The 24,518-nt window shown below is 41.3% G+C and overlaps 1 protein-coding gene across 3 annotated transcripts in view; it reads right to left on the reverse strand.

The window, feature by feature from the left end:
* The window catches only part of LOC105931049 (unc-80 homolog, NALCN channel complex subunit), a 66,983-nt gene that overhangs the window by 5,408 nt on the left and 37,057 nt on the right, over nt 1-24,518 (reverse strand). For 2 of the 3 annotated variants that reach the window (XM_021320011.2, XM_012869539.3), the window contains 28 exons: nt 23,448-23,634; nt 23,219-23,350; nt 22,135-22,278; nt 20,662-20,762; nt 19,989-20,075; nt 19,723-19,906; nt 19,539-19,633; nt 16,231-16,320; nt 15,510-15,611; nt 15,244-15,424; nt 14,892-15,157; nt 14,439-14,573; nt 14,212-14,350; nt 13,568-13,664; nt 13,313-13,483; nt 13,146-13,238; nt 12,846-13,064; nt 11,916-12,146; nt 8,875-8,998; nt 5,458-5,583; nt 5,246-5,369; nt 4,961-5,167; nt 4,698-4,882; nt 4,373-4,538; nt 4,106-4,285; nt 3,582-3,729; nt 1,871-1,927; nt 856-937 (listed from right to left, as the gene is read on the reverse strand). In XM_021320011.2, coding sequence (XP_021175686.2) covers nt 856-937; nt 1,871-1,927; nt 3,582-3,729; nt 4,106-4,285; nt 4,373-4,538; nt 4,698-4,882; nt 4,961-5,167; nt 5,246-5,369; nt 5,458-5,583; nt 8,875-8,998; nt 11,916-12,146; nt 12,846-13,064; nt 13,146-13,238; nt 13,313-13,483; nt 13,568-13,664; nt 14,212-14,350; nt 14,439-14,573; nt 14,892-15,157; nt 15,244-15,424; nt 15,510-15,611; nt 16,231-16,320; nt 19,539-19,633; nt 19,723-19,906; nt 19,989-20,075; nt 20,662-20,762; nt 22,135-22,278; nt 23,219-23,350; nt 23,448-23,634 — 4,053 coding nt within the window. The remainder of the gene's footprint in view (nt 1-855; nt 938-1,870; nt 1,928-3,581; nt 3,730-4,105; nt 4,286-4,372; nt 4,539-4,697; nt 4,883-4,960; nt 5,168-5,245; nt 5,370-5,457; nt 5,584-8,874; nt 8,999-11,915; nt 12,147-12,845; nt 13,065-13,145; nt 13,239-13,312; nt 13,484-13,567; nt 13,665-14,211; nt 14,351-14,438; nt 14,574-14,891; nt 15,158-15,243; nt 15,425-15,509; nt 15,612-16,230; nt 16,321-19,538; nt 19,634-19,722; nt 19,907-19,988; nt 20,076-20,661; nt 20,763-22,134; nt 22,279-23,218; nt 23,351-23,447; nt 23,635-24,518) is intronic. The other variant, XM_021320012.2, reaches the window with a different exon arrangement.

Consider the following 24,518-nt stretch of genomic DNA (forward strand, 5'->3'; position numbering starts at 1 on the left):
GGTTAAATAGGGATGCAGTGATATAAAAATGTGGGCCAACATCCATATTCAATATTAATATTGCTATAATGGCTGATTATTATGTATAGTTCCTTTCCCTTTCGACACAGACAAAATGACCACAACATTAACATTGCTTCTCTGCTTCAGCTGAGCAACGCACAATGCTGCGGTGCATCACTGTCACATGTCCAAACAAACACCACATAGCCAACCCACTCCCCTCCCTGAAACATGCAAGAAGATATTAAACATTGGTTATTAATATTGGCCCAGTTTTACTTATCGGGCCAGTGGCAATATGTTAAAGATAGACTAAAATTGACCGTTTTCTATGTCACTGTTGATACAATGTGCATCCCTAGTTTTTAAGTAAAAAGCAATAGCAAAGAGAGCAAGACCATGATAAACTTTCTTGTTAGCATGCTAACACAACAAATTAGAAAGCTAATGCTAACTCCCATAAATATCTATTGTAATATTCAACTTATCTGAGGATGCCAAGCCCCAAAAAGGAGCCATTCTGCTTCAATACACCGTAGATTCTTCTTTACTCGTGCATCATTGATAAGAAAGCACATAAAAAGTGTCTGGCATCTTAAACGAAGCATAAAGTATGCATGTACACACCATAAAGTGTATGCTGTGATATTTATGGCAGAATTCCGGTTCCAAAATTTGTAGCAAAAAAATAATAGAAACAAAAATAAATAATTTTGCAGGGAAAAAAATTCCAGGTTTAAACTATGTCACTTCTTGATGTAGGTTGAAGGCTTTCCCCCCCCTCACACTTCATGGTTATAACTCTGCACACATCTCCTCCCACAGTTAGCCCAATAGAAGGGATGCCCATACCTGTCTTAGTCCACGCTTCCTTCCTAATGGAGGTTGGATTAGAAGGTTCTGCTGGCCAGGTTCACTTTGCACGCTTGCAACCCTGGTTTAGACAATTCGATCGCCGCACACGTACAGTTACATCCACCCACACACACACACAGATGCGGGAAACACACAAAAATACATCAATGTGCAGGAACCAAAAAGACAGTTCAGTCTCATCAATGTTCGCTCACTGAACCCACCTTTGATTACAACAAGATGCTGCTGCTAAACTACTCATCACAACACACACAGTATGCTACAGAACACCAAACCACAGCGCAGGAAAATAAACAAGTGCTGCTACGCTTTAGACACCAAAAAACACAACGGGGGGTAGTAGGGGCTGGAGCAGCAACAAATTTTACATTACGCATTCTATAAAAATGAATTTGTCGGATGAGATTTTCTGGTCAGTTGTTTTTTCTTTATAGAAGTTGCACAAAAGTGTTATCGAGCTGTTGCCACCCCAGTTCCCCCTCTGCCCCTACAGATTGGTATCCACAACAGGACGCCCAATTTGATCAGCAAGAAGCCTGATAGACACGTAAACAGTATGAAAACACCATGGCACCGATGGAAGAAAGGCTGACTTATTGTGATGGCACATCGACTGGAAAGACCCACAGCTAACAGGAGGAACAGGGCTCCTGGACCCCAGGAGGGGGCCCTCTGTACTTTAGGGAGGAGGAGGGAAGGCCTGGTTAGGATAGCACAGCAGATGAGCTGAGAAGATGAGGGTCAGTGTGGAGCTCAAAGGGGTGGGGGTGAGGGGGAGAAACAAGGAACGCTGGACCCACACAAAAAGAATAGGAGACAGGAGAATAGAGTTGTGAGAGGGGTGTGACGTGGGCCAAGGCGATTTGACTGGATGTGGATGAGTGATCAACGGCCAGCAGAGGAGGCCGTCCCGAGGCCATGCCCCCTCTCAGTGGCGGACAGATGCAAAGAATGCACCAATGGGACACACACAAAGATTGGGCCACTGTACCTAGAGAGGTTACCCTCCTGCAGAAGGCCCTGGGACTCATCTAGCACATTTGGCTCACTGTAAAAAGGGGGGGCGGAGGGAAGGGGGAGAGTGGGAGTTTAGGGAGTGTAGTTGAGATCCATCACCACCCTGAGCCCCTTTGTTCTCTGGATGTAATGCTGGGGCGTTTGCTCTCAAAGCAACCAAAGCTGAACGAGGCTTTTAAAATCTTGCCTAGATAAAAATTAAGGAGCAGCTGAATTTAAAGATTTTAAGTCAACAGATATATACACAGAAATATATGACTGTGGTTGTGGGATATGATTGGGTTAAAATCCTGCATGCTCCATAAACAAAACCTGAAGTTGCAATGGAAACAGAGATACTCTAATCAATTTAAATAATTTCAACAAAGATTTTCCCTATATTCTAACATAATGATCAGAGGCTACATTATATTCATGGCTTGGTAAAGTGCTATAAAATAGTAATTTATATATAGTCTCAATGCCAAGATTAGAAACACTTAAAAGGAAACTGTGGCAGTAGGATTTAAAACCTTTTCCTAAATTGGATTAAAAAAAATACACAACAGTTATTTTTATAGATTACCTGGATTTAAAAATTAGAATACAATGCAACAAGTCATCAATTTTCACAGATAATCCACTTTTGATGTTCCTCAAGGGTCTGCACTTTGCCATTTTAGATTTAAGTTCTACATCTTGATATTCTTAGATCTTCCAAACTCTTAATGTTAATCAAACATATTCGAGTACAAATTCTAAAAACGAAAGCAATATCTTTTACATACAGGGATAGTTTGTCTTGCTTTTTCCCTCCATTTGAAAACTGCATTTTGTAACTCAGGTTATCTTTGAGATTAAAGTATGTTAAAACGGAAATATGTAAGAATGACTAAAATCAAAAACAAAACTGTAAGTGTAACATTACTGTTCATAAAAACAGAGCACAGTATTTACCAATAATCACAATTCGGGAACAATTCATTTTCTAAAAAACTGTTGTTGTGGACCATTAGCTTGCTAAGACAGAAACTTTTGTAAATAAATCACTAATCTAAAATAAAATGTATTTAGCATAATTCTACTAAACTGACAGGTGACCACATTGGACACAAGTTTTAAAATAAATAATGTAGCACTATATCAACAGGAGCCCGCTGATATTAAACGTCAAGTTATCACATCTTAAATCTTCATTTAGGAACATTTCTTAAATACTACAATGTGCAATGAGATGCAAACATTGCAAATAATATCTGTAGACCACATTAGATACTGGTTGAAAGATAAAAAATAATAACTAAAAAATATCGTATACATCCGTGTCGTGAGTGAACAGTGTGGTTAATGCTAAACATTAGCGTTATTATGCTAACGTCAAAACTTACCATGCTAGCACTAACTTTTTGACATTTTACAAGAATGTCTTGACGAGCTTTTATCCAATTTAGATTTATGACTCCAAAACTGGATAACGAACTTTGATGACAAAACATTAACTTTACTGTTCAGTGTTCCTTCAGTGTTTTAAAGTCCAGACGCTTGATCTTTTTTCTATTGAGATTAAATGTATCTGTATCTAAAGAAACATTCCATTTCAATTTAAGTAATTAAGCTAGCCATAACCTTAAAAACCTTTGAATTTCAAATGTCAACTCTTTTGTCTGCAGTGTGTTTTACTGCTTGTGGGTGCACTGGCACACTACCTTTGGCTGGGCAGCATGGTGGTGCGGGGATTCTCAGGCGGCAAAGTCGCAGAGCCGGTGGCGTGGCTGGAGAAACGGCGCTGTGACATTACCCTGGGCAGGAAAGCCTCATGCTCACTCACAACGCTGGGAATACTCATCGAGTCATCTATAGCAACAGGAATGTAGGAGAGTAAGTTAAAAACAATGTGTCAAACTAAATGTCACAGCAATCAAAGCCCCCACAAAAACACAACTATTGCTCTTAAAAAGTACTATTGTTTGTGTAGAATTCTTTAGGAAATGAGTTACATAAAGAAGTGAGATTGTTAGCGCTTAACTTTACACAGTAAACATTTTTTGAATTTATTGATGTTCTCATGATACCGAAGTGTAGAAAATTGTAAAAACAACAATTCCAACCATAGAATCAGTTTTTGGATGGTTGAATTTATCATTGTCACAATTAAGCCAACTTCAGGACAGAAAAGTGTAATGTTAAATACGATGAAGGCCCATCCCTAATTGAAAATAGTGTTTCTGACTCTCTTCGTCATCCTCGTCAGTGCGGCTGAGCGTGTCCTGGGATGGTTGGCGTGACGGCTGGCTATCCTGTTCCCAAACCGTGCCAGTGCCCGTATTGGAGCGCGACATGGTGGCCAAACTGAGCCGGTAGGCTGACGTAGAGGTGCCAACTGTGCTGATTGACGTCTTTCCCTGGTATGCTGTTGGAATGGAGAACAAATGAAAGCTAAATAGACCACATTTGTAGATTGTTACAGAAGAAACATGTCACAGTTAAAGGATCTGACCTGAGCCACTGTGGACAGCCTCTTTGAGGATCTTTAGTTCATTATTGAACTCGGCAAAGAGTGAGCTCTTGCAGAGAGGTCTTGGGATGAAGCGCCGCTCCAGCTGGTCAGCGATGTGGTGGCGTGCTGTAATCTCCTCCTGGGAGTCAGCTGGTTGGGTCAGTAACTATAAAACACATAAAGAATTGGCAACTTGTTGGAAAAGACGTGCCTCTCGCCTATTGGCTGATGAAGATAACCATCACACCCCTGTGCGCAAGAAGTACTAAGTGAATCTAAAAAATTGATGGCTTCACGGATAAAGTTACATTGGTAGGCTATTTACCTTGCATTGTATAAAGGGTCTCAGAAGGACAAAGATGGGGATGCGGGTCCGCACAATGAAGTCGATGAAGTCCCAGAAAGCCAAGCCACCCACCTTCCTCAGAGCCATCTCTTTAACTTGCAGACTCAGACGATACCACTGGTTTCCCAGCGAACGTTCAAAGCAAACCAGCACCACCTTCAGAGCTGCGGGAAGTAGAGCCAGATAAGCCAAAGCGACAGCTTTAAAATAAATCCAAATTGCTTCCGCATCTTTATTCGCACCAAGATATGCAGCCTGGCTGGTGGACTCTGCTAATCCCTCCCTACGCAGATCCTTTCCTGTGTCTCCGGGCGTAGAGCAGTGAGCCGGCGACGCATCCAACATGAAGTTTTTGGTGCGGGAGGTAGAGATGATCCGAGGAGGCAGCAGGATGTTGATGACAGTCTGAAGGAGCAGAAAGATCTCTGGCTGCTCAAGGTGGGGGCTATCTGAAGAAGGATGAAAATGTACATTAACTAACAGTGCAACAAAGACTGATTTTAGTAGCAGAGGCCTGTTGTTCTCACCTTTGCTTCCAGAACCCACTGTAAGAACAAAAGGGATGAGCAGATTGAGAAGCATCCCCTCTCGCCTCTCCTGATTGGTGAAAGGCGAGATCACATGACTGAGAGGGAAGTCGTCTTTCAAGGCCTGAGAGGAAGGGAAAGATGGAATCTAGTATATGGACAAGTTTTCTTTTTTTAATGGCTTAAGTGAATTTGTAATAAGTTTGCCGCACTTGAATCTGCAGAGCAACCAGCCGGACGACGGCCGTACTGAAAGGAAGTGGAGGAGAGAGGTATGGGCTGAGGTGGAGGAGGGGCAGCCCATCTGCCACGCTGGAGGGACCGACCACACCCATCACCTGGTGACAAAAGTAGCCATGTACATTTACACCTTTCTTTGACAGGAAATCTGGTTCAACCCTTTCTATTTTTTTAATAAAATATTTTTTTTGGTAATTTTGATTTAACCAATATTCTTACAACTGAATAGGGATGAGAATCGAAAACCGGTTCCTGTTCAGAACTGGTTCCGTGTGTTCCAATTCCATGGCACCGTTTGGCAGTACGCTTAACAATTCTCTTATCGATTCCAGGCAGCACCAGAGCCGGGCAGCACGACTTACGTCTTGTTTTTTACGCAAGCACGTTTTTGCCTAAATATGGACACAGGATGTGACATTACATCACATCCTGTGACATAATGTTGCGGGTACGGCACTGCGCTCTACAACAACAATTATTTCGGATTTCCAGAGGACTTCACCATTGAAATTCGCGAAAGCTATTGTTGAAGCAACAATGCTCACGTGCATGGCCGTTGGATGTTCCAATACATCGGGTAAAAGTGAAAAACACATTCGTTTTTTTCACCTTTCAGATTCATGATCCACCACGGGCTCTTTTGTTGGATAGCCAACTTGCCATCGTGTTCTGGCAAGAGAGAAAAAACGTCGTCTGTAGCCAACATTTCGAAGAAGAATGTCTTCAAGATGACATGAGAGCGAGACTTTCCGGTAGATTTTCTTTTTTTATGATGTAGAATTTGCCTGGACATTTGTTTACCCGACCAGAGGGGCAGAGTGATACGACACACTTAGACAGAATGCTCACTGTTGCGAAGCCCACTGATTTTATGTGACTTTGGTCTTATTTTTTCTAAAGTCGCTTGTAAATTTCATGAGTTGTGGGGTTGCAGTTTTTTGGGCTTGTTTCTGAAAGTGAAGTCTGTTTGGGCTCTAAACTAAGTGACGCTGAAATATCCCCCCGCCTCATAACGCACTGCAGCTCATCCTGACAGCAGCAGAGTAAAGGCAGAAGGAGCCGCTCTGCCTGTATTTTCTGCAGTTTACGCCTGCAATAACTGATGATAAATGCTGAAAGTAGATTAGGCGGTGCAGATCACCATTTTGATCAGAGATTGGTTCTAAAGATGAGTTTTATACTCATCTTATAACATTGCAGAACCCAACCTATAAACCGTACTTTAATGTTTATTTGTTGTCTTTTTATGTCTCTAAAATGTTAAATTAGTATTACGTTAAATTTAATTGCTTAATACCATGTCTATCTTTGTTTAAGAGGTTAAAAAAAATTTCCCCAAATTGGAATCAATAAGAGAATCGATAAGGAATCAAATCGTTTCACAGAATTGATAAGGGAATCAGAATCGTGAAAATCTTATCAATTCCCAACCCTACAACTGAATGATTGTACATATATATATATATATATATATATATATATATATATATATATATATATACATATACATATGTATATGTACACATATTCACGTATAAAAATATGTGAATATGTGGCAGCTCTGCATTTGGGGCCAGTGGGCCTGGCTTCACCAGTGGAGGTCTATGTTCACAATAATCAGTGGGACTTGATTGTTCTATATAAAGCAATATTGTAAAAAAGACCGATTCCCTAACCAATAAAATTATGTTATAAACATTTGTCTCTATATAGCTAAGTCTGCCAGAAAACTGACAGGCTCAGTAGGCTAAATCCTCTTGAGGCGCCTTGATATTGGGGGCAACCTCCCAACACTTGTTTAAATAACGAACATCTGAAATCGCAGTGCGCATGCCCAACACGCTCTCAGTAGACAGCCGTGGGGCACAAATCCTCTGGCCCCAAGCTCGGATCGTCCAATCAAAATGCTGGAAATGCACACGTTACATTTACGTTCTGCTGGATAGTGTGCAACAATCTGGGCAAGGCAAGGCAAATTTATTTATATAGCACATTTTAGTACAAGTCAATGCAAAGTGCTTTACATGATTAAAACATTGGAAAATAAAAACAGAATAAACGCAAGTAATAAAACTGTTGGAATAAAATGTAGGAAAATATAAACAAAATACATACATAGCAAAATGGAAACTAAAAGCAAATATTAATCTAGTGTTGGTTATCCTTGCTAGCTCATTGAAGGTTTGATGTGAATCTTTTCTGTTCAATAAACAGAACAATATGAGTGAGCCTTTATTTGTAATTTAATGTATAAAATTTAATTAAATTTAGCTTATAGCAAATGGATTTTCTAGTGTGTTGATTTATGCTCATTTATCTGTTTTATTTAAAATTGATCAAAGGCAGGTTGTATGCATTACAAAAAAAAATGTTGTCGTTGCTAATAGGTGTTGAGTTTCTGTGCCCCACTAAACGTATAATGCCAGAGACACAGCGCATCTATCTCCCTTTACTCCCCCTCCCTCCCTCCCCCTTTCTCTCTCTCTCTCTCTCTCTCTCTCTCTGAACTAAAGAAACGTACATGCCCTGGGTGAGATGTAAAAAGTGGTGGCCTAGTGGGTAGAGCATTGCACTTGTGCTCTGGGCTCAACTCCCACAGTGCCAGCCAACTGCTCCCCAAGGGGATGAGTTAAATTGAGAAAACAACTTTCACTGGAATGCATGTTGCAATGACAATAAGATAATGATTATCATTTTATTGTAAATAAATAAAAAATAATGCTAATTTTAATCAAATGGATCAGATGGCATGAAGATGTTTGAACACTAGATGAAGTTTGTTATGAACCTAGTAATGTTTACTGCTTGGTGGCAAAGCAAAAAAAAACACCCATTATCAACACTATAAAATAAGTAGACAAATTGGCTGCCCTGTATGGTGTTAATTGACCATATGTACACTGCTTTTCTGCCACTGGAAACCCAAAATAACTTGGACGACCACTAATTCAAAATAGGCAGTTAGGTCTAAAGCCTTCATGTGCCATCCTTACCAGATCTTTTGTATTAATTTGGCGTGGAGTGCTTTAGATAGTAGCTTAATCTGCCAATTTGCTGTAGTGACACTCAACAAAAAGCACTACTTCTTGTATCTTTGACAAGGTGTTAAAAAGTACTAATATCCTCCTATCATTCATGGTAAGTTGTTGTAATTGTCACAGTTGAATCTATCCATGTTTCAGCTACTTTGACATGTATCAGGTTGATACATGTAAAATGTATTTCATCTGGCTTTCAAATAATAGTTAATCATGAATATATTAAAATGCAGTACTGTTCCTCCAGGATAATATTTTTGTTTGTTTTTTTGGTATCAAAATTTTTGTAGTCACAAAAAAAAAGTTGTGTTCTTGTGAATAACAGGTTTGTGACCCGTTCTACTTTCATACCAGGTTCACGCAGACATTGATCAGTGAGCGTAGGTGTGGGAGGAAGGAGATGATTGGCTGGCGCTGCAGGGTCAGACAAATTCCCTCAATCAGATTGCTGGCCGCCTCCCATTCCACTTGTCTCCTGGAAAATCACGTAGTTCCACCAAATGACACAAAAAGAGTGCGAGAAAGTGAAACATTAAACACGTTTAATGTTTTTTTTTTTTTTTAATTGAAATGAAAATATCAAATTAAAGCTGTTAAACAAAGCATTTGATCACTTACCACTGCATTAATTACTCTCCAAATTTTTTTTGATATCTTAGTTTAAAAAAACATGTGTAGACAGGGACATCAAATTTAGCAAAGCTCAAAAACAGTGACAGCTATGGTATGTAAATACACATCTCAGATCAGTGTTCCCTCTGAGCTCTTCTTTTATCATATACGCTTGTGCTTTTAATTAGATTTCCTCCTCTTTCTTAAGTTTGTCTCCAGTAATCAAGACCTAAACTTTTAGAGGCAGCCAAAAATGAAAAGTTGTGGATTATTATTCTTATAGGTCAACTTGCTGCCATTCCTTTTTTAAATAGTACATTAAGTTCAACCATCCCTCTGCTAATCTGAGGTGAAGCTGCAGAATTTTGGAAGCATTATTCCATTCACATTATGCAATCCACCACCATCGCTCACAGCCAGACAGACCTAGAGGAAGACGCTGCTACCACCGTGCAAACCTGCTCCATGTTCTTGATATTTGAAATCCTCACTTTGACTCCTACAAACATATTTCTTATCACTGTGGTTTAACAGTTTGGGCTTTGGAGAGGGGCTTTCTTTGTTGGTCTGTGAAGATGAAAGACTGTCCTCGCTTTGGAAGGCGACCACAGCAGTGTTTCCATTGATTATCAAATTGGAGAGGTACCTTACTGCGCGCACGGGGTGCTGGCATTTTCACAATCAATTTTGGAAGTTCACACTAGACGTTTTGAACCGTATAATACGCAGAAACCGAGAGAAAGGTAAGAAGACCTAAACCTAAGGTCAGTGGATATAATACCTAAACCTAATTTAATACCTGCTGTTTATCCCTTCCCCTGAGAGCTGGTGGACGAGAAACCTAAACCATAGGCCAGTGGATTCATTACGACTTCTTTAACTTCCTGTTAGGACTGACTTGCAACAGTTGAGACTGGTAATTTTTGGAGTGATTTGTTTTTGGGATGGGGGTGGTGGTGGGGGGATTTTCAAGGCATAGACAACATGTATTACAGTCAAATTATCACACATAAAAACAAAAAAACCTTTCATGAGCGACTTGCAGCACTAGACGTCTGGTGTGAATATCCGGCGTCGATTGTAAAAATGGCGGCACCCTGTCATTGCAGTAGGGTACTCGTGTCAAATTGCGCAAATTGTAATTAAGGAAACCTAATCAGCTTAATGGAGACGCAGCTATTTTGAAAAACTCCCACTTTTTGATGTAAAGTTTTTGCGCTAGGATGGACTGTTTTTTGGGCCGTATTGAAATTGGTGTATTTCACAAAACTGCAATGGAATTTTGTTTTTCTTGCATTACATGAGTCGACAACCAGATGTTAGACGAAGAAGACAACAGGAAGTGTTCAATCCATTGTTCTTCTGTAAAATTGCCGTCTAGATTTTCCCCACAACGTTTCATAAGTAGCCACTACCAAGTATGAAGGGCCATGTTTTTTAATTAGTTATTGCGTGAACAAACTTATTCACGTGATTTTTCTATTACATTTCCTATTTAATGGAAATACAACAACTGAGATACCATGTTTTTTCAACATAATCACAATGTTGACAAAGTTTTGTGGACATTTTTAGTGGAAACACAGCAACTGTCCTGGTTTGTGGTAATGAAGGTCTTAAACACCAACAGGACATCAACAGATGCATGTTGGATGGATATGATTTAACAGAAATTCACAAGACAGTAAGGGGGCTCAGGAATCCAGGACGACAACAAATGACCAAATGATGAAGGAACAGAAAACACAAACTTAAATACAACTACGATGAATAGAAACAGGTATGGATCATGACAGACACTAGAGTTGCACTGAATGCTCCAAGTAAGCAACTGAAGTGTTGTTATGTATCATAGTCTCCATAGCAACATATCTGAATCAACAACGTTGGGACAGTAGGATTAAGGGTAACATCTTTCTGTCCAGAAGACAAAATTTATGCCCTGATGAAGCGGGGATTGAGTTAAAAAACAAAGCTGTAATGAATGTATTGGAGACTACAACTAGTTATTGGCCAGGGAAACTGTTGGTTACCATGGATCCTGAACACAGGCCAGTGGAGAGGCAGTACTGTAGACCAAGGATTTTTGAGCCATGTCCTGTTGCTTGGTTGTCTTGAGATATGAAAGACACTAGATCCAGACATGAACTGTGTGGAATCCAGTTATATACATACACGGTTTAAAAAGACATACTCATGTTTTTTCTCACTCTCTAACATTAAATCAGACCAAACTATTAATGTCAGTTAGGATTACCAAATTATTTCTCATCAGTAGTTAGAGTTCAATGTCTATTGCAACCACTTGTTCTCTGCTTTCATTGCTCTGTTGGGTTTTTACTCAGATATTCACCACAGCGTCAGAATATCAATTTGTATGTATATATCTAGGTGAAATTGCATGCAAAAATCACAATAAATTACTTGTTTCTTGTGTAAAATGTAAAAAACAAAAATACTTCAATCAGTCTTTAGTCAAGCCACTGTTCTGTTTAAATGAAAATATGTGTTATCTTCCCAGAGTGACATAACACCCCTCTGCTAAGAAGGAACACTGCCACTGCGTCCACTGTTAGCCAACAAGTTGTTACACACCTGAACGCCTCACACTCAGCCTGCACAGAAACACACCAGAAGCAGCCACTTACGGTACAGCACCCACAAAGACAGCTCGATGGACGACAGCGCCGAGAAGCCGTCTATCTACTGCACACACCACGGCATTATCGTCACAGCACTACACAGCGGCGGCAGAAAAAGGAGTCGTATTTTCAACAGACCTGGTGCACAGTGCCTGTGGGCGAGCGCACCTGAGCGTGGGCATCTTGTGGATCTTGTTGAACATGCGGTCCAGCCTCTTGAGGATGAGGATGAGGGCGGGGCGCACAGCCTCAGATGACCAGTCGGTGATGGGGAGCATCTCCATGATGTAGCGCCGCAGGCCTCGGCTCTCCATGGTCAGGGTGTCGTAGGGTGCAAGCTTGAGTAAAGCATGGGCGATCTCTGCCAGTCTGAGGGAGAAGAACAAAAGCAAATAAAGACAAAAGATCCGTCATCAGTAGAATTTTCAAAAAAAATTTAACCTTTTGGAGGATGTAAATTTATAGATCAATACAAACTACTTAACTGTGAAGTAGAAGGGAAACAAAAAGTCAATTTGGCAGTGCCTTGCCTTGCTAATACCCTTAATAAAATTTAGTACCATCAATTACAATCAGGGGTTTCCTAGTTTCCAGAATTTCATCCACAAGAAAGTTGATGTTAAAAATATTTAGAAGGCATCCTTATCGAAAAGAAATAACAAAACAGTAGTGCCGTCCCCACAGTGATTTATGTTGGTGGCTGAATCATCCTGTGGAGATGCTTTTTCCACAGTGGTCCGAAGTCCTGGAATAAAACCCTGAATGATGCAGCAAGATATTGACCCTAAACAGGCAGATCATGGTTTAGATCAAAGCATATTCTTGTATTACAATGGCCCAGTCAAAGTCCAGACTTGTCCAGGGCTGTCATGTTGGAAGGTGATCGTCCACCCCAGTCTCAAGTCTTTTGCTGGCTCTAACAGGTAGTTTTCAAGATGCTGTATTCTCTAATGTTCAAACCTCTGAGGCCTTTACAGAGCAGCTGGCTTCAGGCTGAGACTAAGGGTTTCACATAAAGTTTGTTCAAGGTGCATGAATACTCTTGCTAGGCACTGGAAGTATTTCTACCTCATGTGGGATTTGATGTCCAGTAGCTCCAGAGCAGTGACCCGAGGCTCTCCAGCGATGTTCTGCAGAATCTTGAGTCGAGGTCCGCAGTGTTTATAAAACTCTGTGCAGATGTTTAACAGGGACTCTCGCGGCCGGCGGAACTCCTCCCTGGCGAGGCGCTCGTCCAGCTCCTCTCTTGGCATGCCCTGACCCTCCTCCAGTAGGTGGAGATTATCCCTGTAAACCAATACCTTTATTTAGTGTTTTTTCTATTGTCCTTTTGGGAACTATTTTAAGGAATACAAAGTCCACTCTCACCTGGTGTTGACGCCTCCGGACATAGCGTGGTTGGCTGTGGTGCCTCCCTTGTGGCCCTGATCACAGCGCGACATCTGTGGGGCGGTCATTGGTCTGTAGATGGAAATGACAAGCATTGAAAGAAAAGACCAAAAACACCCAGAGCTTTGTACTGCTGGAAACCAGACCTGGTGAGGGTCTCAGAGCTGTAGAGGAGAGCCTGCAGGGATGTGGCCATCGCAGCGATGGCCGCTATCTCGTCCCTGGCGGCAGACGCGGACTCCATTGTTGCCGTGTTGCTCTTGAGCTTCTGAAGGAAGCACGGAACCAAAGCTTCCAGCACCATCAGCATCTGAAGACTAATGAGAGACCTGCATCAGGACCTGTTTGCTGTAGAATTAAGGTCGTCAACAAAGAAGAAAGTTCGGAGGGTTCTTGTCTACCTCCTGAAGGATTCAGGCGCGTAGGCGACAACAGTTACACACAACTTGATGGCCTCACTGATGGAGAAGGCTAAGTCTTCATTGCCGTAGCAAAAGTCTGTGAGGGGAAAAAAAAAACCTGTAGGGAACTCGATGAAAAGCAAAAGTATTTTGTGAACACTTGGCCAGTAGTTTTCATATAAAGACTCCCGATTCTTTTAGCATCAACTGTCCAGCATGTTTTATTCCTTTATGTTCGTTTGAAAACATGAAATAATAAAGTTCCCTTCTAATTCACATATTTATACAATGGGTGGGCCATAAATAAAGGAAGCAGGAAGGAACGACAGAATCAAAGGAAGGATAGAAATTACACAAAAAAGGAAAGGAGGTGAAAACGAAGGACACAAGGATGATACGATAGGAAGTACACGAGGAAGGATACAACATTGAAAGAATATTGGCATATTCTTATTTTACCTGATTACCAAGACTCAGAAAATACCAAAGTCATATTTCAGACTATTTCCAGGCTGTGGCTGGTTTTGGGCTCATTTGATGTAAAGGCGGACAGGACAATACTTGTAACACTGGGTAACACTGCTTAAACCCTTTTCTGCCTTAATTGGATGAAAACTCTTCCCTTTGTCAAAGTGTGAGTTTACCCAGAGAGCGGAGTGGTTTCTCTGCCTTGACCAGCTCCAGAGCATCCAGAGCGTCCTGGGTTTCCCCCTCCAAAGACACCAGCAGATCGAACAGACACTGGGCCGACACTCCCTTTGATAAACCGGTGCTGGTGCTCGTCTGGGAGAACACTTAAAAACATTAAAACTGGCACAAATCACAGGGGTGAAACTTATCTGAAGGTCTGCGTGGTCTATGAGGGCCTTACGGTGAATTCGAGCAGAGGAGCGACGCTGGCAAACAGCTGGAGGATGAAGGGCTTCCGGTGAAGGATGTAGAACTGCCGGCAGCAAAACTCGATTCCCTGTCGCAGCAAAGGGTTGCTCTCGTAGTCCGCGTAGACCTGAACCGGCAGATCGAAGAGGCCATTCATTTTCTATACCATCACCAGGCAGAGATATTGGCTTTCTCGACATAAGGTTGCAAAGTTATAACATCCCAAAACTAGGAATTTCAGCAGATTAGGAAGAAAATCAATGGACGGCAGTCTGACGGATGAAAGTTCACTCTTCTAAACTTTGACTAGGCCATCCTAATAAACAAATATGCTTTGATCTAAACCATTCCACTAGCTCTCTGTGTCATGGTCCCTAACTTCCGGTCCACTCCTTTCAACATCAGGCCAATAAAGACTATTATTTGTCGGCTGCCGGCTTCACACCTGGAGCATTGTGGGGAGGATCCACTGGTATCCGCTCAGCGAGAAGAGGTGGTTGAAGTGGACGGCCGTGTTAATGGCGGTGGCGGTGTACTGCCTGAGGAGGGAGCTGTCCTCCGGGTGAAGCAGCAGCGCTCCGTTGAAGACGTTGAGGAACAGCATCATCTCGTCCCCCCAGGGGTACTCGCTGGGCATGCCCAGGAACATTTCCTCCAGCAGCTTGATCCACAGCACCTTGTGGAGGGTGTCCAGGCCGAACAACTCCTTCCCTGCAGGAGGGCGGACATAGTGGTGACGACCCCGTAATAAGCTCTGCTGTTCGCCTGCGTAATGATTGAACCGGTGCCTAGTTCACCTTGTGGCTCGTTGAAGAGGGAGAACTCTGCATCAATGGCAGTTCGAGGGAAGGAGGGAAGTCGCAGCAGGTCTTCTTGCAGCAGGGAGACATGGGACTGCTTGTGCACGGCTGGCATGTGTTGGGTAAGAGATATCAGGAAGAGGACCCGACCAACCTCCTCCAGTTTACGGGTGAACACCTGAACAGGTGGGTATGAGATTTTTTTCATCATGTTAGGATCAACTTTTGCCATTTAAGACGATTCAGATTAAAAAAACCGTTACCTGTTTCTGGATCAGCTCCTGTCCTTTCTCAGGCAACATGTGGACTAGGTTGAGCTGAGGAGAAACTGACCTCCGGAATGGGTAGATGTCCCTGACATACGTCTGAGGGAAGCAGACGGAGACATTGACATAAAGTCAAATGTTCCTGCCAAATAACATTTGGAGAAGCTGCTTTTTCTCACCAGCAATAAAGACATGGTCAAACTGTTTTAACTCTATTTTCTTCATGACTGTTCAAATTGGGGTCAAAAAATTTTTTCTACTACTTTTATTGTTTCTTTTAAATATTTGTTGCCTATTTTGTTTAAGAACATGACAAATAGTGATTCATTTGTTAAATATATTTAAAGTAACATCAAATTATTACAAGGGACAAAGTGAAAAACTTCATCTTTGGCATTTTATTCTCTCCAATCATTTAAAACAGGGATACAGTTATACCATATTTTTTGGTGACAGAAATGTTTATTGACATTTAATGACTGACAAAGTAGCAAATTTAAAATCTGTTCATAAATATAGATAAATAGATAAAAGTTCTATTGATATAACTTTTATGCTTTTTGAGCAACAAGAGGATGCAATCTGTACAAAATAAGGGGCCAGATCAATGTTAAGATTCTAAGATGAAAAGGTCAAAAGCATTTCCAAAAAAATTAACAATTTGTCCCGTTTTGTGCACTTTCAAGACCAACACTACAAACGGTCATCTGAGTTCTACCTTGTTGTAGTGGATGAGGTTCCATCTTTTGTCCATCAGGAAGTAGTGCGCTGATCTGGCTTCAGGGATGTTGAAAAATTCAAGGCACTCCTGGTAAGAGGAAGACAGATAACACAAATATCCTTTCTGGGTCACTCTCTTTTAACTAATCCACTGGAAAAAGTTATTCACCCCCCCCATTCTTAAAGAAGGCAGACTTTTCATCACGTTAAGGATTCAGTTTGAACCAGGGGTGAAAGTAGTTTTAAATTCTTGCCGGTACTATTACTGACATGTGTGGCCGTTTCAGTGCAAAGTGGTCAAATACTGCTAGAAGTGGATGTAAATATGGTTATTTAACATGCAGTGTGGTTCACTATAGTTGCAAATATTTGCGCCCATTTTTAGTGTTATTTTGTGTGTCTCAAAGGTGGAACTTGGATTAGCACTGCCCACAAATGGCAGGTTTAATCATTATGAAGAGGATACAGGCCAAGGGGAAGGAGAAACTACCTTCTCTGTTCATGTGAACATCTGTAAATTCAAGGAAAAACAAAATATTAATCAGAACCTTTTTCTCTTCTAATATATGTTAGAGCCACAAGCATGACGGAGAACCTTCTGGGTCATTCCAATAAACCAAGGCAGCGTGTCAAAATCATCATCCATTAGATAGACAGGACACACTAAACTGCAGTGTTTTTAAGAATGGAAAACTGTTTTTTAATTTTACTTCATTAAAGAGTCCCACCCATGCCGAGTGACTCAAGGCTCCATTCTTGGCCCCTTCCTCTTCTCTCATTACCCCGTTCCATTCGGGTCAGTTATAAGAAAATTTGGTTTAGTCTTCTTTTTTAAGGCAGAAGACAGTCAGACTTTTATGACACTTGCTCTGCAAAATAAACTTCTCGAATTCATTGCAGAAATCAGGGATGCCAACAAATGTCTTACACCAGAACAATAAAGAGACTGAATTGTTTGGGCCCATTGCTGTCTCTAACATCAGTGTTTACCTGGGACCTTAAAGTCGGTACCTGACAGACTGCTACAGACCTGGGTGTAATGCTTGAGAATAATCTTAATTTTGACGCCCAGTTAAAATCTGTGGTTCGGTCCAGCTTTTTCAAACAGAGACAACTGACTAAAGATTTTAATCTATGCTTTAATTAAAGCTCACTTAGATTACTGCACTGGACTTTAATCTGGGTTTAACAAAACTCTAGCGGCTTGACTGCAGCTGTTCCAATATGATGCTGCTCTTCTTGTAGCTGCTACCAGAAACCAAGAACACATTTTTCCAGTTTAGCAGCAATTCATTGGTTCACATTTGGATTGATTTTAAAATAATTGTATTTGTGTTTAAATGTCTTTATGGCCTTGTATTCCCGTATCTGATTCATCTGCATGCTTCCTCTAATTTGCTCAGGTTGGCAGATCAGTTTTTATTAGTCGTTAGAAAAACAAAGTAACAGCACTTTCTCTGTCGTTGCACCGGAACTATGGACTGGAGTAGCTTTATATATCAGGCAGGAAGACTCACTTTCTGTTTTTAAATGTTCTCTTAGAACCCACCTTACCCCCGACTTTAAGAAAATATTGTAGTTGATTATAAAAAGCACAATCTGAATTATAAGATTCACATCCAGGGAATGAATCAATAATCTACAGGTTAGTTTATTAATCCAGGCCTATAACCTCATTTGTGGCTGACTTTCATCAAGCCGACATTATCCCCTCAGCTGCCACACTTGAAGTACACAGAGGTTCATGCTGCATCATTATGCATGATCCAGCTACTGATTTGTTTCCTCTTTTCTGCTCCATGTACTTTTAGACTGTAGTTTCTAACCTTTGTCGTCACCTTACACAGCGACAGGTTTATCATCTCAGTCTCCGCCCTGACCAGACCTTATATCTCCTGTATTGCGCAGCGCTCTCTAGTGCGCATAATTATGCACGCCGAAGATTTGAAGTATTTCTCCGAGCAGATGTTTTGCTTGTAGTCCGAGCGGACGGAATGATTACTTTCTGCTTCGTTTTCAACCCACTAATAGTCTAAAAGGCAGAAGCCTATGGGAAATAGTGCCTTTTTAAGTATCTTAATCCCAGATTCTATGAGTAAGCGCAGTTTTTCAAGCTATGCGCCTCACTGGTTCATTGTGACAGTAGAAAAACGTAATTTGGGATTGGATTGTCTTGTCCCAGCATAATTTACTCTACCATGTTGAGGTGGGCAAATTTTTATTTATTTTTTCCATTGGTGGGTGGTGCACGAGGAATAAACAGTGGGAAAATATTTCTAAATAAAGACTGTAAAGGTTCCTTTAGAGGGAAGAGGAGGAATGAGGGGTTTGGGCTGAATCTCCCAATGTTACAAATCCCTCAAAATGCCCCTTAAATGCATGCACCTAAATTATGTGGGACTTAATTATGCGCAGGTGAATCAAGTGTAAGGCAACGCAGCATGTCCACTGAAGCAGCACTCGGTCTATGTTAAGATTTAGGAAAATAGCCGAAACACAACTACTAACTCTCCTATTGATTTCACTTGGGACATTTTGCTATGGGCGGAAGGACATGAAACGTAATGGCACACGTTTTGCAGGCTGGACGCTGTAAGAGCCCCTTTCTCGGAGGGAAGGGAGGGGAGAGGAGAAGTAGTTCAGAGCATTGAAGCAAAGACACATACATCACATATGGTTCAGAAACAATTCAGGATTAATAAAAACAAAATTTATAAACAGATTGTGGTGTTTTAGACTGCATTAGATTGCATCTGTTTTCTGATCCAACATGCGGCCATGACTGTTTCTGAATGAAGGCTTTATAGCTGGCAGCTATAATTCTTTTAGCGGTAAGCAGTTCCGGACCATACCATCCTACTTTCACCCCAGATTTGAACTTTATGGGGGTAAACTTGGCTAAACGCCACAGACAGAGGATGGAAGAAACTAAGTTGCAAGAACTTTTTCAACATAGGTGGTCGTCATTTTGTCTAACCTCATCCACGCTTTGGCAGCCAATGATTTAACAGTATTTTTGTAACATCTACTTGTTGTCTAAATGAGTAGACGTGGCTTCATGCACTCAATAAATCATATCTCAAAACAGAAGAGGATATGTTTAAATGAGATTAGTCTACTCTAAAAAAAAAGCTTCAAGAGACACATTGTACATCTGTTTCAGCCGTTGGAGTCTTCATCTATGCTTGTACCAGAAGCACAAGCTAAGAAAGTAGATATTCTGGTTTCTTGACTCCAAAATACCCTTTGAGTGATTCCCATGTGAGCATCAAACTTGCATGGAAATATAATGCGTTTGGTCTTTACCTTCAGCAAGGCATCGAATTGGGTGTCTTCATGGACCGGCAGCTGAGTGGGGATGTCACACTCGTTCTGGCCATGTACCACGAGCGTTTTAGTTCCTGATGTGACCACAGCACAGACGATGTTATCTCAGAGCAGATGTTGTAAGGATCACAAATGGGATTACTGTAACTGTCAGGGTGCTGACCTGGCATAGAGGCAGTGACGAGCAGTTTGACCTCGCACTGCTCCTTCTTCATGGTCTGCTTTAGGTCTTTAAAGAATAGGCCCTCCACGTAGCCGACCACCTCCCACAGGAAGGTCAGCGTGGCCGAGATGGCGTCCATTCCCCACTCGCAAGGGGTGCGCACAAAGTACATGATGAGCCCCACCTGGAAACAGAAGTCTGGTTCAGGAACAATCTTTTTTTTAACATAAAAAACAGAACCATTTGGATATTATTAAATGTTTCACCAGGTAGTTAAAGAGGATATGAGAGGTCTGAGCGGGCAGATCCCCAATGTTTAGCAGCAGCTTCCTCAACATGAACATCAGCTCATCCTGGAGTGAAAGAGCAGCACATGCAGCTTGTGAAACGTAAATCCATTAAACAAGAAGAAACTCTCCTGGTTCTAAAATGAATTTTCTATACTGTTGTTTTTCAGAGCCCTGTCACACTTTGCTGGAGTTTAACTTCCTTCAAATAAGATGGCAGCAATTCTGAAGGAGAAAGTTGTGTTCTCTGCTAAAATGTAACCCTCATCCTCCCCTATATTTTACTGTGAGCTGTCAGTCAGCTGTGTATCATGATGTCCTCTCTATCACGCTGTACCTGTTTTTGTTTACTTAATGTACCTAAGAAATTATTTAAACTGCAGTGAAGAATAGGTGGGCGGCACCCATGACAGCACCCCTTGTCATATGGAGCTGACGGGGGGCCCATGACAGTATCCCATAACGATGGGTGCTGTCTTGGGTGCCTCCCCTCTCATGAGTGTTGAGGTTTTATTAATTTGTTGGGTTTTATTGCCTAACACTTTGAAAATAAATGTTTACACGTATTTTATGAACATTAAACATGAAGAAACTCTCCTGGTTCTAAAATGCCTAATCATAATAAGCATGTGTTTTTAAAAAGCTTGCCAACCTGTCTGTTGCTCACGGTGAGCTTTTCCAGGAAATGGCGGAGAACCAGAGCGGGATCCTCAATAAGGCAGTTCCAGAGGATCTGCTGGGCAACAGCACTCACTATAGTAACACAACAGGAAATATTAGGAGGAGAGTCAACAGTCAAGTATTTAAAGAAGAACATAAGCATAAGCACATAATGGTGCAAAACAAGCTTGATGTTGAGTTGTCTGTGGGAAAGAGCTGTTTGTTGCATTCATTTTGTATTTTGTAAAATTATAAACCAATCAGACGTTCACATCTGCGTTCACTAGGCAGTTTTTGTAGGAGGCATTCTGTATCCTGGTCTCAGTGCCTTTGGCCTCAAACTAAGTAACAACATAGATTGTAATGGTTGTTTTGATGAGCCAATCATATTCTAAGCTGAGGCTCTTTCAAGATGACTAAACCAGCTTGTTGAGTACATGAACTTTTTCCATTCTGGATTCGTCAGCCATTTTGGAGGTCAGCAAGAACAAATGATGGAGTCAATAAAATCTCTGGACTCAGAAGGCTGCTTGAAAACAGAACAGCCTCAACTTTCTTAGCTGTTTTGCTTTAAGAGGAAATTAGATTGATTATTGGGAGATTCCCCTAAGTGGACTATTTGGATTTGGTTTAAACTGATCATCTACAGAGGTGTATCCTGACTTCTGAAACCGAGTTGTTCCCATGTTGTTCCCATTCCATGTCAATGGAATGGCATGTCCTAATGCAATATATCACAGCAAAACCAATCACCTAATATAGATTCCGACTGGGTCTCAAATGGCTGAAAATTAGTTGATATTTCTTGACAAATTTAGAACCCACATGAGTCCCATTTTGACCCAGAGGTCTTCTGTATCAGACCTTCATGGACAAATCATTCTGGAACCCACAGACACTCACATATGTGACTCCGTTTTAAGCATAATTCCTATCCAAGAGGGCCCCATAAGTGTTAGCTAAGTTGAAGGCTTTTTTCCTGTTTCTTTTCAGGTTGATTCCACATTTCATGCCTTTTTATTTGGTATGCTATGCAGTAATGGCTGTGGTGTTTGACATTTGTTAAAATCTGAGAAATTTGTGATTAGTGAAGAAATTGTGAAGACAATTGACTGAATGGTTGTGCCATCAGTTTATCACAGAGCTTCTTTCAATGACAGCAACTATGAAACATCTACTAGATCTGTTGAAGATGATAGAAACATGTATATTCCTTCTTCGTTTTTCTGTTTTAGAAATGGTCATTCTGTTTTATCCTTTAAATCCTACCATTGGACTGACCATGAAATTACCCCTGAAGGCTGTTAAAGATAATCATAAATATAAGTGGCCAGAAAAAACGGCCTGGGTTCTGGGTAAGATCTGGCCCATATGGTTCTCTCTGATATTGTATGACTATAGTTTGTAGCATAAAGTACTATACTTAATATTGAATAATACTCAATTTACAGTTTTTTGGACCTACCAGCCACGCCATCCTCTCTGACTTCTCCGTCTTCCATGAGGTGGACTATTGGTAAGACTGCAGCACAGATGCATGCTGGGAAGACTGCTTGAGGTGGCTGAAGCATGTGGTGGGTAGGGGTGTGGTCCGTTGTGTTTTCTTCATCTTTGAAACAACAAATCAGTGTAGATTAAGAAACATTTTAACATTTTGTTAAATGTTAAAATGAGTTCCTCAGGCCTTTAAGCTAATTTTAAAATTCAACAGAATAATTTATTGTACATATTTCAACATTGGTAGAATTTACACATGAAACCTGCGAGCACCAGAGATGGAAGGGAAGACAGGAAAGAAAAGGCAGAAAGGAGAAAGGGAAGTAGGACACAATAAAGGAGGGCAGGAGGCTGGTGACAAAAAATAAGAAAAAAGGAACGAGGCAAGGAAGGAATAAAAGGCAAAAAGGGAGAAATAGAGGCAGGACATGAGGGGAAAAAAAGAAAGTGCAAAAGAAGGACACAAACAAGGAAAGAAAGGCCACAAGAAAAAAAAGCATTACAAGGAAGGAACTATCCAGCTTTTTTTGATTCCTTAATGTTGATTTGAGAACATATAATAAAGTAAAAATTTCTTATTCACAGCATCCTACATTGTGCATGCCTTAAACAATGAACAAGCATAATCGCAAAGAAAGGAAGGAAGTACATGTGGAAGGAAGAAGGAAGGAAGGAAGGAAGGAAGGAAGGAAGGATGGAAGGAAGGAAGGATAGAAGGAAGGAAGGAAGGAAGGAAGGATAGAAGGAAGGAAGGAAGGAAGGAAGGAAGGAAGGAAGGAAGGAAGGAAGGAAGGAAGGAAGGAAGGAAGGAAGGAAGGAAGGAAGGAAGGAAGGAAGGAAGGAAGGAAGGAAGGAAGGAAGGGCATATTATTTAAGTAATAGGATAGTAAATAAATTTGTAAAATAAAATAAAAAATTACATTCCTAATTGTTTTTTTCCAAACTTATCCAGACCTGGAAAGCTGTAAAAATAAATTCCATACAATGGCGAACTGCAAACAAACCCTGCTGAATAATGATAATAAAAAAAAGGTTTTATTCTAGTTTAATACCTTCTGCACTGGCCATTGAACGGACGGACCAGACCGAGCCACGGCGGAAGGAGTAGTTCCTGTGAGAGTTACTGGAGGCGCAGGACGGGCTGACGGACAGACGGCGGGATGCCAGGTTCACCACTTCTTCTGCTGGCGGGATCAATGTTAAAAAACAACAGACTGTCAAAGAACAGTGACACCATTAGAACCCATGCTAAATCGGCTCGCTGTGTGCCGGAAGCCCCACCTTCCTCTTCCTGCTCTGGTGGAGGGCTGCAGGTGGGCTCGTAACAAGCCTCCTGAGCCACGGGGATGGCCGTGATGATGCTGGCCTCGCGGCCTAGGCGCCGCTTTTCCTCCTCCTGCTGCAGGTTCTTTAGGATGTGCTCGGCTCGCTGGTGGGAGCGCGACACCGCCCGCGCAGAAAAGGATTTCTAGACAGGAGAGAGGGCCCAAAGTACATTCAAAGCTGTTAAGAGTGTGCGCATGGCTGTTTTGAGGAGCACTTTCTCGTTTTAAAAGACTAGAAAAGATAATACAGTAACTCTCCTCCAGTACACTGGTCTCAGGCTCATCCTGAAAAGCAATGCTAAAGCATCGGGTCGTTGCTGACAAGTGATGAAACGAACATTAGAGGTGCACCATAAAGTCAACTGGAGACAGTAATCCTTTGCACTTTAAAATCTTTTGTCAGTGAACTCATCACAGCTAAATGGCTCAATTAAGCTAGCACCAGCAGGTCTTACATGTGGAAGTTAATACAACATAAAATGCCTAAATGTTAGCCAGCTTTAATGCCAGCTTGAAGATGAAAAGTGAATTCCAAGCCAGTAAGAGCATATTTTTTGTCATATTTTATTTTAAGAAAAATTATTTTAAAGATTTAGTGAAACCATGTTTTCCTCCACATGACACATATGTCCTCCTCCTTACTCTATCTTCTACTTTTTTCATCAAACTCATCTCTGACCTCCCTGCTAGAGAAAAACATCCCCACAGCATGATGCTGCCACCACCGTGTGCAGCCGTAAGGAATGGTGTGTTCAGGGTGCATGAAGTGTTAGTTTTCGAACACAAATATGATTTGTAAATTCCATTTTGGCCCAATCTGGCAGATTGGAGCTTTGCAAAAACCAAAGTCGGTGCATCTCTAATAAGGACATGTTTGTAGGCCAAAACTGGGAGAAAGTTACTGTATCCTTCAAAGTGCTTCCATGTATCTAGATCCAATCCTCTCAACACATGAGACAATCAACATTCAGCCATTCTCAGTCGATGAACCATGCATGAACAGCACAACAGTCAGTATGTCTGGACG

This window comes from Fundulus heteroclitus, chromosome 24 (assembly GCF_011125445.2).
Source record: "Fundulus heteroclitus isolate FHET01 chromosome 24, MU-UCD_Fhet_4.1, whole genome shotgun sequence".
Taxonomy (NCBI): Eukaryota; Metazoa; Chordata; class Actinopteri; order Cyprinodontiformes; family Fundulidae; genus Fundulus; species Fundulus heteroclitus.